The sequence below is a fragment of the Lissotriton helveticus genome, chromosome 6, assembly GCF_964261635.1.
Source record: "Lissotriton helveticus chromosome 6, aLisHel1.1, whole genome shotgun sequence".
Taxonomy (NCBI): domain Eukaryota; kingdom Metazoa; phylum Chordata; class Amphibia; order Caudata; family Salamandridae; genus Lissotriton; species Lissotriton helveticus.
This window is the reverse complement of record NC_136067.1, coordinates 1500860524-1500879600: the sequence shown is the minus strand read 5'-3', so window position 1 is coordinate 1500879600 and position 19077 is coordinate 1500860524. Positions and strand designations below refer to the sequence as shown.

The following is a 19077-nucleotide window of genomic DNA, read 5'->3' as shown; positions in this document are numbered from 1 at the left end:
AGACGATTGGCTCCAAAAGGCTTCACCTTCTCAAGAAGTCTAACTTCAATTCAAATATACTTGCAGTCTCATTCAATGGTTGGGCCTTCATATTGACCACAAGTCCACACCAACTCCGGTTCAGACATGGGGGCGTGCCTAGGCTGCTGACCAAGATGGCCGTGTAGTGCTGCAACTCCGCTAGCCATCCCGATAGCCTTGCTATATGCAAGAATTGCAATGACATCCTCCCCATAAGGTTGAGGAACTGGGCTGCAAGTCAAGGCGGGCGTGTAATTCCAGCATCAGAATTCCAAAAAATGAACGCAAGCTCCGGGCTGGGAACCCTGGTTACCATGAAGCAGGCCGTGTGGACGTGCACTGGAGTGCTCGGCGGATGCTCGATATCTGAGGCCCTGCTGCACTGAACACCGGAGATGCCTGCTAATTCTAGGGCTTCCACGCACTGCTGTTTGAGGCCTGCCTGGGGCTGCCGGCGCCCGCAACATTGTATTGTACTGTAATTACATTGCTCTTACTACCCCTGACGAGGTGTCGAAGCGCTTTTCTTTCGGCAAGTAGCATGCTACTCTGGAACCCGTACAGGATTAGTGGTGAATTAGTATAGTGAAATATGAAAGTAATTTGAGTGGTGGATAGGTTAGTCAGTTATTTGGTTTCAGAAGGATAGCGGAGAGATAGGGGGAAAAGGGTTTGCATTTATATAGCTAATGTTAACCCTGATAAGGTGTTGAAGTGCTTTTTCGTTGAGTAGCACCCTACTCTGGAACGCATAAAGGATTAGTGGTGAATTAGTATAGTGAAATATGAAATTTGAGAAGTGGACATGCAAGTCTGTTTTGATTGAAAAGAATAGTGGCGGGATAGAAGAGTGAAGGATTGACCTTTTTTTGTTTGCTTTGGAGGTCATAGCAGTAGGAAGAGGCTTGGGAGGAGATGAAAGGGATGTGAAGGGGAAGAGTAAGAGGGAAGAGTTTAGAAAGGCTTGTTTTGGGGGGGGATCGGTATAGTAAGAGGAGTCGGATGATGCAAGGAGGGGTGAGTAGGGGAGTCTAGAAAGGATTACTTGGAGTCTAAAAAGGGTTACTTGGGGATCATAGTAGTGGTATGGGGTTTGGGATAAATGAGTGGATGCAGAGGATATATTGATAGAGGTATAGAGTGAGAAATAGGGTAGTGCATTTGAAAGTAGTAGAAAAGTTTGAGAAGAGTCAGAAAGTTGGGGTAGAAGATGTATTGAGAGGTATAGGGTGAGAAATCGAGTAGTGCATTGCATATGCTGAATTAGAAGATAGTAATAAATATATCGATCCATAAGTACATTTAAAGTATATAGATGCATAAGAGAGGTAAGTATATGTTGAATAAAGATATTGATGGCGATATAGGATGAGAAATAGGGTACTGCATTGAATATGCCTTTTTAGGAGAAAAGTAATAAATTTATAGATCCAAATACATGTAAGGTATATAGCTGCATAAAGGAAGTTAGTATATGTAGATTAAAGATGCATTAGATGAACTCTGGTTTTCAAGTGCTGTTGTAATTAAAAATGTATTTTATTTTATTTATTTTTTTAACATAATTATTCTACATGTTTATACAAAGCAATACACAAAGATAGGTAGACATCTATAGTACAAATAAATGCTTATATACAGAGGCATATGCAGTATATTTCTCTTTGCGTATATGGGGAAGAGCTAGTTCTTGAGTAGTTTTCTGAAGATAAGGACTTAGAGATTGGAGGAAGGCAGTTGGAAATGGGAGAACTTGTGTTGCTGCTGGAGTGTGGGTGTCGCTGCGCAGCAGGTAAGCTGGCCCACACTGCTCCTGGAGGCCCCTTGGTGACTGGGACCAGGCTGGTTGGGGTGGCAGAGGGGGTGCAGGGTACCTTCTGTGCTTTGGGCTCTGCCTCCTCCCAGGTGCATACATACACGGTTGGCCTCTGGCTGTGTTCCTACTGAGCTTCGAAGGACCAGGTGGAGGGCGACTCCCCGCAGAGGTCTGGAGGCGAGGAACAGGCACAATAATATACATATCCTGGGGTCCCGGAAACTACAAACACCAGTCTCTTGGACTACTTTGTAGAAACACTCCTGACTGAATGCTTCTGCAAGGAATCCTTCACAACCTCCATCCTAGTTGAGAGCCCACTGTACTCTGGAAGCCGGGCCTAACCTGGGCTGCCCCAGAGGCTGCAAATTGCCCAGCTTCTCAACTACAGGGATACTGAGCTGCAGCTAGCAAGGGAAAAGGGCCCGTTGAAATGGCAGGGATAATCTATTAACCTATATCCAGATTTCACAGCTATGGTACAAGAAGCCCAACTTAAATACACAGGGAACAAGGCCACACTACGGGTCTAAAGTATGGCGTGATTTATTCTGCCTGGCTTGGAGTGATGGTGGAGGGTAGGGCGTGGCTCTGACACTCCTACGGCGGTGCAGGATTTCTGCTGTGAATATTCGGAGGCCCAAACGGGGGGACACACAGGAGGGATCAGCCGAGGAGTTCCCCGCTGAACAGTGGCTCCCCGGCAAGTGTCGACCTCTTCTCCATGGAATAGCTGCCGGCTAGACGCATGGCCTCCAGAGACGCATGTAAAATGGACTGCCCAATAATGGGAAAAAAGTTTTGGATGTAGCATAAGTGCCCTGTAACTAGAAATATGGCAAAAAAAACGTCTTGCTTTAGTGATTGTAACATCCATCAAGTTTGCGTAACTGGTGTAGCGTTGCTACCCCCTTAGTGTGTATCACACCTCGTTGAAACGCCAATACAAAATTCTTTTTTCTTCTCTTCTATATGCATATTCACTTCCACTTGCTGGGAACTCCGTTATTGACATAGCAGGAATGGGAGGAGAGTGGGGGAATGGGACTTTAGAGTTAAACGGTACGTTTTTATTGATTGCATCTTATGGTTGCTGAGCTCCTTACACCTCGTCATTTGGCATATGCACCGAAACTCACCAAACGCCCTACATGACCACACAGGTTAGGCTGGCCAATTATTCAGATTTAACACTAGTTACCTGGAACACCAGTGGATTAAATAACGTACGCATAGGCAAACTGGTTCTACACTATCTGCAAAGACGAACGGCAGGCATAGCCGCCTTGCAGGAGGCACAGCTCCCACCGGCGACAGCACCTGCATACACATCCAGATTGAACAGTTCAAGGCAGACTATCTGCAAGGGAGGAGACTTCAATCCACTGCTAAACCCTAAATGTGACGGTACCACCGATACTCCTGACTCTAAACACAGGGCACGCCGGGTAATGGTAGAACCCTGCAAAACACACAACTTGATAGAAGTTTGGTGCCACCGTCACTATCCAAACTCACTTACCCACATTACACTGCACCATACAACACTTGGACACACCTAGACTATTGGATGCTGTCCCCCAGTATGGTGCTATGGCATATCACCCTACATCCTCTCCCCAGAACACTGTGATCAGTCTCCAGTCCTCCTTAACTCCTTCAGTGCTAATGACAAGGGTAACTCGTCATGGAGTTTCCATTGATTTCAATGGAAAGTGCATGCGGAGCCATAAAACACCTTAGCATCCAAGTGGTTAAACTGCAGATTCCCAGGGCTGCCAAGTGTGAGACCCTGGAGATTCCCGGGGCAGGCACTGCATGACTAGGATTTCCGAGCTTCACTTTGCGCGGCTGTTGTGGTATTGTTTGATCTGAACAAATGATCAGTAAAATCCTGGGCCACACTGTGGGAAGCCTTTAAAGCTTATTTGACAGGGATTTGTATTTCAAAACATCCCAGCATACTAAAAGACCTTCAGCACATGCCTTTCGGTCTGGAGGAGCAATTAGAAGCATTGGACCGGGAACAAGTAGAGGAGGAAACGCCAGCGACACTTAATCACCAGATGACTCTATCAGAGTTCCACAAGTCGACGGAGAGGGAAATGCACTTAAGCAAAAACGCCACTGCCAGAAGATAGAGGGAGGGGAAGAGACCAGGGCACCCTCACAAGACTACTTCTGCCCCCCAGAAGCCAACCATACATCACAAGTCTCCGAAATAGTATAAACACCCACGGAATTGTCACCAGCCATACAGAATGAACTCCAAGTTCTGTACTGACCTAGTCACTACTCTGGTAACAAACGATTCGGCTGAGAGTTCAATATTTGGATGAAATTGCAATGGTGTGGCTGGAATCTGCTCACCAGCAATTCATGGTGGAACCCTTCACAACAGAGGAAATAATAAACACCATTAAATCATTGGTTGGCATGAATGTGCCAGGCCTGAACAGCTATACCGCCATGTTTTATAAGACCCTGCTCGTCCAGGTTTATCAGGAAGCACTTGAAAACCAAGTTCTGCCACCCGCCTTGCGTGAAGCAGTGATCATATTACTTCCTAAACCTGAGAAAGATCTACAGCTGCGTGGCTCTTACAGGCCACACTTTACTAAACTTCAATAATAAAATTCTTAGGAAAAATGATAGCGATGCGACTGTCCCTTCTACTCTGTCAAATCCAGGGCTCGAAAAATCTGATAAATGGTACTAGTCCTGCAGGTCTAGTACCTTGAAAAATCTCCTCGACCTAACAGTAACAGTAACCTACTCGACCTACGTCTCTGAAAGCGGAGCAAATGTGACAAGATAACAAGATTTAAAGGCATCTTTATTGCTCATTTGCTTTGTGAGCAATAAAAAGGCCTTTAAACCTTGTTATCTTGTCACATTTGCTCCGTTTTCAAAGATGGAGGACAAAAGTTAGTATGTTTCTGGCGAGTAGGACCTAAAAATAGCTCGACCTCATATAATTTAGCTCGCAAATGCGAGCGGTCGAGTGGATTTGTCGAGCCCTGAAATCTCACCAGCCCGGCCAGGTTTTGCCTTGAATCTGCGCACTCTATTTGCAGTACTGCACAAAAGTTCGCCAGACACCCGGTGGTTGCCACACTGCTAGAAGCCAAAAAGACATTTGACTCCCTAGAATGGCTGTTCCTACTACCCACATTGTGTAGGATGGGCATACCAAAGGGTTTTATAGCGCTCCTTGCACTACTCTACACACAACCCACGGCTCGAATCTGAATAAACTGGACCCTGTCCCCTCCCTTTTTATTAACACACTGCACGAGACAGGGATGCACATAATCTCCCCTACTTTTCAGTATTGCACTCTACCCCGTAATTCGGCACTTACAAAAACATCTTCACAGGAGGTCGCAATTTAAAACTGGTCCACTCTTAATCACACTTTATGTGGACGACATTATACTCCACGTCCGTCACCCCAGTGAGAATCTGGCACCTATAATTGGAGAAGTAATCCGATTTGGGGGGTATCTGAGCTCCACACCAACTGGAGTAAATCAGAAGTCTTCTCTTTGACTACTGCTTCGATGAGCGCGGACTGCAAATTCCCCTTGACATGGTGCGAAACAACTGTTAAATATTTAGGAATCCAGATACATATGGAGATCGAGCAGATAAGTCTGAACTACTGCCCAGCATTAAGTATACTTGAGTTGCAAGTAGAACAGTGGCTAAAACTGACTTTAACTGGCTGGACATGTTGCAATCATTAAAATGGTGGTACTGCTCAAATTACTGTATATGTTCCACAACATCCCCATCCCCATTCCAATTACCAATATGTTTTTCCAATCACTACGCACCACCCTCCACAGACTGGTCTGGGTGGCAGGAGACACAGGATCAGCTGTCCCTAACATCCCTGCAAATGGTATCAACAGGGACAGGCAGACATTTGTCAGAAAACCAAAAATGTTTACACCAGTTTGGCATTTTACTGAAACATAGCCTATTTTTGCTACTTGTGCTTTCAACCGCCTTCCAGATAGTGGTAGGAATGGGTGTGAAATCAATAATGGATCCCTGAAAGCTATACATTTTCTGAAAAATAAACAGTTTGAAAATAATAAAAATTGTAAACAAGTTGAAAAAACTGCCATTTGTGCCAATGCAATGTCCAAATGACACATTTTTTAAAGCAAGATACGGTTTCATCCGCTGGACCCTTATGGTTGTGGGGGTATATAGGACTTGTAAGTTCATGAAGAACCTGAGGAACCCAGAGCCAATAACTGAGCAGCGTTTTGTAATGTTTTTTTTATTGTGCACCGGGTATATAGCAATTCTTTTGGTAAAATATAAAGAGTAGAAAATAGGTATCAGACACCTATGTATTTCCAAAATGTGAACCAAATATAGTTTAGAAACTGTAGCTATTTGTACATATCCAAAATTGTGGGTACTCCTATCAGTATGTGAAATATAGGAAATTTTTCAATGTTACTACTTTTTTACTCGTTGTCTTACATTTGGAAGGCAAAAATGCATAGAAAGTCAACAGGTAATAGCTGCTCTAAAATTCTGTGTTCACCCGAAGTCTTCCGATAAAAATGGTACCTCACTTGGGTGGGTAGGCCTAGTGCCTGCAATTGTAAAAATATGGTGTCCACTTTGCGTCTTGGCCCGTTTCCTGTGAAAACTGTCCCTTTTTTTGCAATGTGCATAGCTGTGGATTTTGTACCCTAGCTTTGCTGGCACCTAGGGAAACCTAGCAAACCTATCCATGTTTTTTAAAACTAGACACTCAAGGGAATCCAGGAGGGGGTAACTTGTCTGGGTAGGAAAACGTTGGGGGATCCACGCAAACCAGATTTTCCTGGGGTCCCCCGGGTGTCTAGTTTTCATTGATGGCTGCCGAGCAAGGGACCAAAAACCCAGGTGACTCCCCTTGCAAAACCAGGTCATTTTGTAATGGGTAATTTTGATGTCTCCACATTAAGTTTTGAGCCCTTGACTGCCGTGGGTACTTGGCCCACCCACAAGAATGAGGTACCATTTTTACTCAGGAGACCTGGGGGAATATGGATGGTAGGAAAATGTTGTTGTTTCTGATACCAGAAGATTATGACAAAGTAATGCAAGAAAAATGTTACTATAGTCACATTTTGAGGTTTGCATGGCATTGCGAGAACTTGTTGAAATCCATGAGAGGCACACCACCCAGTATTCCCCATTTTTTTTAAATATCTAAAGTTAGTAAATTTTCCCTAGAGTCAAACCACACCTTAGCACAGAAAGACGTAAGACAAATATGACTGCCTATCTATCTGTTCCTCAAGTGCACACAAAGGCACACTCACACTGGGCGGAGGGTGATTGCAAAGGTCAAAATCTATATTTTATTAACAAGAGATTTCTCAAAAAGGAATTGCACTGTTCGTAATTAAAAGGTTTAAACCTGAACCAATGACTCACAGCTCGTAAGCTGTAAAGCCACAGCAAGGACCATCCTCTTTACAGGCCATTCACACACCTTTCATACGTGACGCACAAGACCATTCACACCGTGGGCACGGTACATTTCAACATTTACATCAACCGACCACACCATTCAAGGTCCCATCACTAATACGCCCACATGGCTGGTAGAACAATCACACCGGCTGGTTGTTGACAGTGTGTGCAGGGGCGTTTAGCTAACAGTGTGTGTAATGACCAGCAGCAAGCCACTACTCACACTGTCCGCCAAATGCCAGCCCACCAGCCAAACCCAGTCCACCCACGCCGCCAGCCAAACGCCATCCACCCACATTGCCTGGCACACGCCAGCCCGCGTACAGTGCCTGCCAAGCGCCAGCCCACTCACACTGCCTGCCAAACGCCAGCCCACTCACACTGCCTGCCAAGCACCAGCCCATGCACACCGTCATCAATTTTTATTTTTAACAAGAAAGAAAACACAAACCAATTGTAACTAGATACAAAACTATAACTAGAAACACAACAGCGGTAGCTCAAGACCTCATTCTAATGCCAACTGTGAAACTGAACAACAAATATAAAACCGAACAGACCAGGCAATACACTATTAAACTCAGTTGCTCCCAAAAACTCTTGAGTATGATACAATCGGAAATATGTGGAAGCACACAGCCCTGGATTAGGACAGTCCGCATAGTGCATACGACTCCTTCTGCATACCTATTCGTAAACACTCCACATCTCTTACAGGGATTGGTTTTTTTCCTAGCGTCGGAGGAGTTAAATCTTGAGTGACTATCTTTCAATATAGCCACATCCTCCCCACACGAACTCTAGGACCACTTGCCTGTTCCACTACAACAAGGTAGCTTATCACAGACTCCTGAAACTGAACAAAAGTCCTCTTTGACACCGGAGAACTCTCCTAGAACACAACAAAATGTAAGCGTCACGAACAGCAGTGTAAGGTTCCAACCTCTGATCTACTGACACCACCCATGTGCTTATTGTAGTCTACAATGCACACAGGTTTGCGCACTTCAGCAACCTGACCCCAAACAGTCACAGTTTAAGTACTGTCATTATGGATGGTAGTCGGCATGTACACATCCCTCCTGTCTACAAATTTCACAGCTAGCAGTTAGGCACTACGCAAGGCACTGCACTGTCTCCTCTGAAGCGTTTGCAAACAAGCTCATTTGAGTAACCTTTATGGTTGGAGTGGATTGTGCCGCATGCAAGACTGTCCACTTTGAACAATTCCTTAAACAATTGCGCAGCAGTGTAGAAGTTATCGAGGTACAAATGGTGACCTTTGTTAAACAGTCCTCTAGCAAGTTCCCACACAATTTTCCCTAACTCCAAAAGTGCACAGACTAGCAGGGGGGTCAGTAGTGGAATACCTACCAGTGTACACCTGGAAATTATAGACCTGTCCTACTCTCAGACAACATATACATCTTAATTCCGTAGCATGCCCTCTTGCTAGGAATGTACTGCCTAAAAAAACAAACGCCTCTTGAACAAGACCAAAGACTTGCCAAGAGTTGATTTGTTTCCCTGAAGTATAGTTTCTGTAAATAGATCTACAAAGTTATCAAGAACAGGCCGAATCTTAAAAAGACGGTCACAGTCAGGGTGATCTTGTGGCAATGCCTGAGCATCATCAACAAAATGCAGCATCCGATGCAAAAGTAAATACCGATCACGACTTGTAGTTGCAGGAAATAGGTTGCAATCAATGGACTGGTAGACCAACATGAAGCCAGGGATGGCTTCCTTATTAAGCCCATCAAAAAAGACAAACTCAAAAAATTCTTCATCTCATCCAGATTTGTAGGAGTCCACAGGGTAGCTGTAGAGCAGGGCCGAAGTCTGACACTGTTGTCCCTCAAACTGTTCAACATACAAATTTGTCTGCTCAACATTCTCCGCCAAAAATATATCATCCATAAACAACTGAGAACTGTATATGCAGAAAAAATTCACAATTCACTCTACACCCTGCATCACCACTAAAGGAAGGAAACACCGGCTGCACCATGTTTGGATCAACCCAGAGTTCAGCACTTCCAATGGGAAGCCTTGCAACCCCAGGCTGCAATCCAGATGCCTCTTGCTGCACCATCGACACATCAGTGTCCTCCTCTGAAACAGGCACTTCATCCGCACTGAGTAGCTTCATCATCCGATGATTCATCATGGACAGAAAACTCACTGCCAGAATCTTGTACTCCCTCCTCTCCCTCAGACGCACTGGTCTGGGGAAGATTCAAAAAGCATACCAACCACCTGCTGAGCAGGAATTTTTCAGTTAGCCATAATACTTACTAATAAAGCTAACTTGTCAACCACAACAAACACTTTGTAAAATAAGTAATAAACAAGATGTGGCTTTATCACGAAGACATATACTCCAAATCTATACCACTCACTTGCCAGAAGCAGCTAGACTCCTCGCCACTTACTCTGCACAGACACCGCGAGGACCAACCATATCCCACTAAAAAATAAAAGAAAATTACACATAAGACAATGCAAAATACATTGCAAAGAATTGTAAGCTCAAAACACGAACTAAATATGCTGCTATTATGCCACCACTTACAAAAAATTCATTCATGCATGATAATACTCATTTGAAGTAAATACAACCAAAATGTTTTCCTTACCAAATAAATGCAACTATGCAAAACTGCAGATCAACCACTGCTGAAACAGAAAACAATCAATAGCTTGGCACTGGAATAAAAAGGAGAAATAAAACTTCACAATCACATATGCAAATAATGCACCAGTCCACACACAATCCACCAGCCAAGCTGGGTGAGGGGGGGTAGGTGTGCCTAAAAAAAGCAGAAGGCCACTCTGCACCCAAGAGGGTTAAAATAGCCAAAATATTCATCCCCTCCAATAAAAGGGGAGCGACCCTTGCCCAAGTGGCCACTCCCCAACACCAACATTAAAAAATCCCTGGTGTCTAGTGGCTTAAGCCCCCTTTGGGGACAGATGGGCCTGAAAACATATGGCCGATCTTTCCCCAAAGGGGGCAGAAACTGCCACAATCACCACATAAAGGGAAGCAACCCTTGCCCAAGGGGCTGCTCCCAACAACACAAAACAAACCCTGGTATCTAATGGCTTCTGCCCCCATTGGGGGCAGATGGGCCTAACCTGAGGCTGATCTGCCCTAAGGGAGGCAGAAACGGACAAAATAATCACCCCATTAAGGGGACCGACCTTTTCCCAAGGGGCCGCTCCCCAACATAAAACAAAAAAACTGAAATCCCTGGTGGCCTAGGTATGCACACCAAACAAACAAAACAATCAGCCGGGCAGATACGGCTAAAATAATGTGCCCATGGGCCGCTCCCCACAAATATATCCTTGGTGGTCTAGTAAAGCAGAATAAAAAATATATATGGTCCAATATGCCCCCAGGCGGGCAGAAACTGCCAAAATGCTCCCCTAAGGGGAGCGACCCTTGCCCATTGGGCCTCTCCCCACAAATAGATCCCTGGTGGCCTAGCGGGCACGATAAAAAAATATGCCTGATCTGCCCACTAGGGGGCAACAAACTGCCAAAAACATTCTTCCCAATGGGGAGAGACCCTTGTTCAAGGGGCTGCTCCCCGTAAACAATAGAATACATTAAAAAAAATCCCTGATGGGTGTTCCTGCTGCATGATTGCGCACATACGCGACCTTGCAGCAGGAATGCTCAAGAGACATCGGAGGAAAGGAAAACTCTTTCCACTGATGCCTCTTTTGTTTAAATTCCCCCCTCCCCAAGAAGAAACTCGCCACCTCTTTGCTTCCAGCATGTGCGGCTTCATGTAATGTCCGCACGCGGGGCACGCTGACATCATTGGATCACGTGGAGTGGGTGGTGGGGGCAGCATGAAGACTGCCCACGGGGGTGCACTTCCCCCGTGGGTGGGTGCTAGGATGGCCGGGAGCGGGCCCATGCCCACTGTCATCAGACTGTTCCCGGCCCTCCAACGTTAGGAAGGGATTAAGGAATACGCGGATTCCAGATATTTGCAAAGCAGCAACTTGGAGATCTTTTCATACATTCACCAATCTGAATTGCCTAGATTCTGATGCTAGAGCAGATGCTCAAGTAAGAAAGGCTTCCCTCAGAAATGTATTCGCTTAAACTACCGTATTGAATTCTGTCTTTTCCACTGCTCTTAGTACACATTGTCTTGCTACTCTGTTCAGTGCCTATGTTTATAAATTAGATCCCCCGCGAGAGAAGGAATAGTTTCTTACATGTAACTCCAGTTCTCTTGGAGGGGATATTACATTATAGTCCTAAGCAACCCTCCCTAGTGGAGTGGACAGAGGTTACCAGGGGATCTACATATCATGCATAGTCTTCAAAAAGAGCTGCACCATTTGTCACCTGCTGAGCATGATGGGATACTGGTGATCTGAGTTCTTAAGGTCCTATGAGGCTATACTGTCCTTTTTTCCTTCTGTATTATAAAAAGGGTTTGTGAGGAAGATTTACACGGTTTGCTAAGGCAGCATACAATTACACATATATGCTTCCTTCTGACACTTTTTTGGATCTCATTTTGAAGAAGTGGGCCATTGTAGCCTATATCTATAGGCTGTATTGTCTGTTTTCTTTCTTTTCTCTGTAGGCCTTCCCTAAGAAAGGCAAAAATCTACACTTAAGAAGCTATATATTGAAGTGCTTTGGGTGGCTAGTGTGGGCATGACTAGTCAGTGCTTATGACTATAATGGAAATTCCCCTACTAGAGACCTGGAATTACAGATTAACTATGCCATTTGACCGTTTCATGGTTGAATCCTGCAAAATTCGAATGGCATGGAGTTTTAGTTCTTTCTGTACTAAAGAATTTTCCTTTTTTTCCAGATTACTTATAAAGTCAGCAGAGTCCTTGTAGGAGTCTGGCTTAGTATATAGTGCACAATTATTTAAGTGAAGCACCTTGCCCTAATTCAAACAACCCTCATGGTGATTTTAGTGGTCTTAGACACCACCGAAGAGCTTTCTTCTATGGCTAGCTGTGTTAAGCAGCCTTCAGGCTTAGTTCAGAAGGAGTAATCCACTTATTTTACCAGATCTAATCATATAGTGTAGGTTAAGCAAAAAAGAACCACAGTGTAGTTATAAAAAAAATTATATTTATTATACACACATTGGTATATCTTCTACTGGAAGATATCTACTTAAATATACACAATATTTAAATTGTAAACAGGTAAGTAAGCACAAATGCACAGTGGTCTCCAGGGGGAGATCAAACCATATACTATAGAAGTGGTATGCAAACACCAACCGAAGTCCATACCAGGCGACTGAGAAGAGCTGAAGACACAAGGAACCACCTGAGGCAAGTACCTGGGAACACTACGGAGTTTTGTGCAGAGTGGTAACACCACTGCGTACTCAATACAAGTCAATGGGAAAGTTGGGTTTGTAGCTTTAAAGAAGGATTCTTACCAGTGGACCCTTATGAAACCCCGTAGAAGACAGAAGGTTGGAGTGCCCACCCACCGGTGGATGCCCCAGGAACCGGGATACCTACATGAGGGAAGCCGGGTCACCTTTGAAGTGACGTTAGAAACCACCGTAGACCACAATGGAGGACTTCAGTAAAGATGCCATTTGGGATGAAGGAGACCGTCCTGTGGAATCCAGGAGTGACGGATGATGCAGGAGTGATGACTGTGACCTTGCTGCTGTAGCTGTGAGGACCAGGGAATGCTGTGGAAAACGAGGAGCAGTTCATGAGCTGTCCCACATCAGAAGTCTAGAACCAGGAAGCCAGTGTCTGGCAACAGCCCTAAAAAGCCTTGGCAGCAGCAACAGATGTGGTAAACTAAAAAGGAGCAACATTGGATTCAACAAGGTCCAAGGGACTTGTCAACTACAGGAGAATCGGAGCAGGCCTGAGCAAGCAGGGGAGCCCACTAAATCCAAAGAAGACCCTCAAGAGGGCCCACAGGCTAAAGGCACAGGAGTTGCAAGAGAATATTGAACAGCTCAACAAAGATGCAGTCCCACGGTTAAGAGGATACGGTGTGGATGAAGATCTTGGCGGAAACTAATGGTTTTGGTTCCATTTGATCGGAAGAATGTTCGTTAACTTGGGATGAGAAGCAGTAATTGAATAAAATGTTATGCGAAATTTCAATAAGTAGATCTCCGTTTAAGTCACAAACGTTCAGGACTAGCTGTGTGTGGTGGTTTACACTGATTGTTGTAATGTACTTTTTGGTGTGAACCTGTGCAAACCTCCTATCCTCCTCCAATTGATTGTTTGGTATTCAGGTCTTACAACTCCATTTTACGAAGCTCAGCCTCGCTTTAATTTACTGTTTTCTGATCTGAATGAAAGCTTGTTGATTGCTTAAAGGTGAGAAATGTGAAGCTGGATTTCATCATAAGGCTCAAGGTTCCGTCTACAGCTCCCTAGAAGATAGATGTTAGGGCCTTGTAGGTATTTGAAAGAGCAGGTGCCAACTGTATTTCTTGGCAAAACCACAATCTTAGACTAAATTGTTCAATTGCACTCCTTATCTAGCTTTGACATACGAACATATTTTCTTCACTCCTGCCTGGTGAGTGCAGGTGTGACTTGCTAAATGAAGCCATGCGTGAGCTGAATTGTTCAACACAGCATGAGATGCAGTAGTGATGGGACGTACTACAAAGTTGCTGTAGACTTAAAACTAGATGACTGATACGACCTAAATGCTTTTGTTCCAACAAGGTCCTCGGGCTAGGGTTTTCTTAATTGACTGGAAAGACATACTTAAATAATAGTACTATATTTTAGTTGAAGACTGGGTACAAGAGTGTGACTGAAGCAGCAGGACATGGCTACTGCTGTCAATTGTTCCTCATCCTAGGTCAACAAAGTTGCTAAATGTCCATGGCTATTTGCACTTAGGGCCATAGACTAAAGGCTAATCATGAAGCAGGAGAAGGATGTTGTCTTTAACTACACTGCCAACCATGCTTCACTGGTTTGAGGCTAGAAAAAATGCCTTCCAAACCAATGCTTTAAGAAAACTCCATAATGGAGTTCTATATTTCAAAATGTGGAATAACTATAGAGATCTTTTAGATCTTCCATTGTTTGTCAGTCACACTGTCTTTTCTAATACCCCACTTGGTCACCACCAGGAAGTGAGAAACCTCCTCACTCAATAACAGTGGGGCTCTACGTCTTAGTGGCAAAATATATACGCTCTGTAGGAACTACTTCATGGCAATTCTGTAAAGGTTGCCAATGTTCAAGCCTCTTACAACATTAAATGTTCTGACACACATTTGCTTGATCCAGAACGCAGACTGGGTGTACTGGAATGCCTGCCTGTTTTCTTACACATTCCAATGTGTCAAATACTTTGTACTTTCTGGTACTTTTTTTCCAAGCCCCTGATTGTCCGACTCCTGGCTTGAATACAGTAGATTAGCATGCAAGTTGGATCATTGAGCTGCTTAATACATTGGACTTTGCATCCGGCACTCAACCTAAAGGGTCAAATGGTTTCCAGGTACATTGCCTTTATCTTCCATGGTCTGGGTTTTGTACCATAGGAGCAATACTTATAAATGCTCCAACAGAATTCAAATAGACTTGTAAATTGTTAGCATTGGACATGCCTATCCACTAGACTTTGAATAGTGCTGCTCCACTGCATGGCTTGTCCTTGGAATGATGGCGCATGAAGTATTAACCTGTCATTTGTTGGTTTTAATACTCTGTAGTTCAGCTATCCAAACATTGCTAGTAAGCCGTAATCCACAGCTTTGTCACCTTTCCAGCCACTGGATAGGCATTCTAACAAATGTATCTTGTCTTGAGTCTTGTTTTTGGGAGCAGGAGGATTGGATTGGATAGCCAATATACTGGTTGCTGTCACTTGAGATGGGGAATGGGTAGGACTGTAGCTCAAAAGGAGGCAGCTGGCCCATGTCTGCTCAACCATCTAGCCTCCTCAGAACCGATGTGCAGTGTTTTTAAGCACTTCTGATGTATACATTTTCTTTACACATTTTTGTGGAATTATCTTTCGGTTGCTGGCTTCTTTGCTGTACTCCCTGTAGCCACATTAAACCAATATCATGAATAAACCATTGGCAGGTTCAATCTTGGGTTCTGCGGGGGCCACCTGGGGCAAACAAAGTTCCTCCAGAATGCAGCACAGGAGTAAATCTTAATTGGGGTGCTGCCACCTAGCTATAGCTTTATCCTGCTGCATTCCTCCAGGACCTTATGTAAGGATTCTATTGTCCTTGGTTGTCGGGTGAAGTTGGAACCTAACAGTCAATTGCAATTGGCTATCGGACCCCACTATATTCCAAGCTACTGAGGGTACAATGCAGCAATAGGTTCCAAATCTTTTTACTTCACAGGTGTCTTGTGTTTTTGTCCATTGTCATCCCTGTTGACCATTCCCAATTAACTTATTGGGACATTGGTCAGTCATTGGAGTAACTAAGCTTTGCAACCTTTTCGTTAAAAACATCCAGGAGTTGCTGGTTCATTTTGGTCTCTGGTGTTACCTCCTTAGAGGCCCTGATGTCTTTAGGTAAAATAATTTGAGTAGAATTCAGCCAGTAGAAGAGCCTGCCTGGCAACTGTTTGCTATTCTGTCACTCCATTTGCCATATGCTGTTTACGCTACGCTGCAAAACATCACAATGCAGGTCAGATACATATGTAGTAATGCCCTCTTGTAATTTTGAAGCTGAGCAATAGATTGTCCCTTTTGGATTGAACTAGGGTCTTGTGACTTTTGGCTCTTTGAATAATTGTATCTAAATTTCAGTGTGATCGATGCTAAAATGTGATTTTCTCTGTTCCAATAGGGAATGGCCAAATCCTGTGTTGCTGAAGCAACCAGAAGACAGCAATCTAAACCTGCCCGTTTGGGATCCAAGGGTAGGTTTTTGCCTTAAGATTTTCATTGGCTACGTTTATGTGCTAAAATTGAAAGGAACAAAAAAAACAACCAATCTTTTAATGCTCATTTCATAGGTGAACCCAAGTGACCGGTATCATCTCATGCCCATCATCACTCCTGCTTACCCTCAGCAGAATTCCACTTACAATGCTTCCACTTCAACCCGAGCAATCATGGTGGAGGAGTTCAAGCAAGGTAAGCATTTCATTTTCAGAAATGTTGGCAAATAATACCAACTCCTTTCCTATGTACACACAGCAACTTTTAAATACAACATTTTGCAACAGAATCACGCGTGACCCAAAGCATGCCTGTTAACCGCATCGATGCTCGCAGATTTACAACCATGCGCTGGGATTTTCAAAAACCTATTATTCATGACGAGCTGGGCTCGTCATGAGCGTGTGAGCAGGCTACTGCATGACGAGCCCAGCTCGTCATGAGCGTGGAAGGGGTTAAGATTACGTGAAACTTGTTTTCTTCAACTTTAATTTGTACTTCAATATATGTACTCTTCAAAGGGAGGGCTTATGCAGTCTCTGGTGCTTTGAGCAACTAGATGTTCCAAGACAAGGAAGGTAGGTACCATGTAGGGTATTTACCCTACATTCATTGAGTGCGCCTCAGGATTTCTAATTTTTTAATCACAGTATTTGTGAATCTCTTGTAAACTTCAAAAACGTAAAACCTCTGCCCTCCTGTTCGATTAAGGTCTTGCTGCCACTGATGAAATCTTGCTTGGAAAAGCTGATTGGTCAAAACTGTTTGAAACACCAAACTTCTTTCAAAAGTACAAGTAAGTATGCCTTTTATTGGTTTAGTTTAGAGGTTCATTTTAAGTTTGAAAAATACTGGATTGCTGTTTAGAAACGTTGTGGCACTTGCCATCTTTGCAGTGGACTAAATAAATGCAGTGAGTGGGATGATGGAAGGCCTGCCAGTGGCCTACCTCGTATTAGATGAGAGTAACTACTATTCACCACCGGAGATTTGACGTTACTGCAAAACACAAAATCCTTGATCGCCTATCTTTAAGTCTTGTGGATTTTAATGTTTGGTACCATATACTGTGATTGAAATGGGGTGTTACTACTCTATTACATTAATTCTTTGAGCATGGCCTACACACCTGCCATTTTCATAAAGTCCTCTACCCATTGGCTCTTCCATAACTTGTAGCTCTGCAATTGTGAAATAATTGTTCTTCATTTATTGGTGCCCAACTCCTGCACCTGGCTGATTGACTGGTACGGGGTTGTGTTTATTTATTTTATGGGTTTACTGCTAAATTTGGAGACGGTTTAATGGGATTAGCAGGATCTTAAAACACCTTTCCTTGTATATGCTACATCAGATTTATGCAGGTGTGCATTTTCCAGATGATGGGAAATCTGAGCACATTTAAATTTCTCTATTTTCCCCCAGGGAGAAGCTTCTTCCCCCTACAACCCATTAAATATTGGTGCTCCTCTGTATTCCTGCCAAGTTAACACACTTTACTCCACAAGAGTAAATGAGTGTTATACCCACATTGGGAAACTTCCTGAGGGACATAAATATTAACAAATCTTCACTTTCTGTGACTTCCACAAATCCACAACGTACAAGGCGCAGACACCAGTTTTCACCTCTGAAGTTTTTTGCTTAGAGATTGTCAGCCATGACTCGTTTCGGTCATAGAATGACCTTATTCACATCAATAAATATATATGTTTATAGTTAACTACTTTTGGACGTGCACCGAAGCAGAAATGTTTGTATTCCATGGTGAATGCTAAATGGGTCCATTATTTGCAAACTAATTATGATAGATATAGTTTCAATGTGGTCATGACACAACGTTCATGCCACATTCAAATGGGGTATTTACTGTAGTTGCTGGCTTGTAAGTGGGTGGTAAAATATAATGTTGCTTATACCCTCTGATGTCTTGAGTGTTGTGAATAAGTATCATTTGCCATATGGGATGGTTCCTTTTTCACAAAGCTTTAAAGGATGGACCTGCTGAATCTGGTTGCTTTCTTTTACCTATAGGTTTGCACAGACCTGTGGAAAGAAAACATTCTTCCACTAGGACGTCTTGCCAGCTTAACTAACTCAATTTAGTTTTGATGGTGTTGAAGTTAAGTGCTGGATACATGTAGTGTTTCTATAATGTTGCAGTTTAACTAACTTTCCTCTTTTTCCTAGACATTACATAGTTTTAACAGCAAGTGCATCTACAGAGGTTCTCCATTTTGAATGGTGAGTGCTTTCCTATATTCATTTTTTGGTGAAGTTCAGCACAAATTGTGACATATCTGTTCCTACCTTTTGATTGTTTTTTCCATGGAGTGTTTAAAGCTATTTAGATTGCTGTTGTGTCATGGGAAATGTGAAAGGTGTGGGGGGGGGGGGGGTAGGCAAAGGAGTACAGGTGGTAGGACTCCCTACACTGATCGATGTGTGGCTTACGATACATTTCCGTAGGAGGCTGTTTAACACCAGAAATGATCATTCTGATTTGCACTGAAGAATTTGAAAAGTCACCACCACATCTGTGCATAAAGACTGTTTCTCCATGAAAGTTGGTCTCTTAACGTTAGACCCAATTCAAAATTGACCTACTTCCATGAGTAGGTGTCACTTTTGGAATTTCAGGAATAGGTTTTTATCAAACGAAGTAAATCTTACCTTCTAACAGCTTTGTTCTGCCTCTCTGAAAAGGTTTGGGACTCACTCTTTAACAAGTACAACTGATCCTCAACCCTGTGCTACCACATCCGTCTGTTTTTTAACAAAGGATTCCCTCTTGTAATGGCAAGACCAGAAAATATCATTTGTCTAA

General features: G+C 43.6%; 1 protein-coding gene across 2 annotated transcripts in view; it reads left to right on the top strand.

Moving 5' to 3' along the window:
* Positions 1–19077, top strand: part of PAPOLG (poly(A) polymerase gamma) — a 522398-nt gene that overhangs the window by 363619 nt on the left and 139702 nt on the right. For both annotated transcript variants that reach the window (XR_013596236.1, XM_078649302.1), the window contains exons 10-13: positions 16156–16228; positions 16325–16445; positions 16962–17046; positions 18441–18494. Coding sequence is in view for 1 of the 2 variants with exons in the window: in XM_078649302.1 (XP_078505428.1) it covers positions 16156–16228; positions 16325–16445; positions 16962–17046; positions 18441–18494 (333 nt within the window). In the remaining variant the exon portion in view is untranslated. The remainder of the gene's footprint in view (positions 1–16155; positions 16229–16324; positions 16446–16961; positions 17047–18440; positions 18495–19077) is intronic.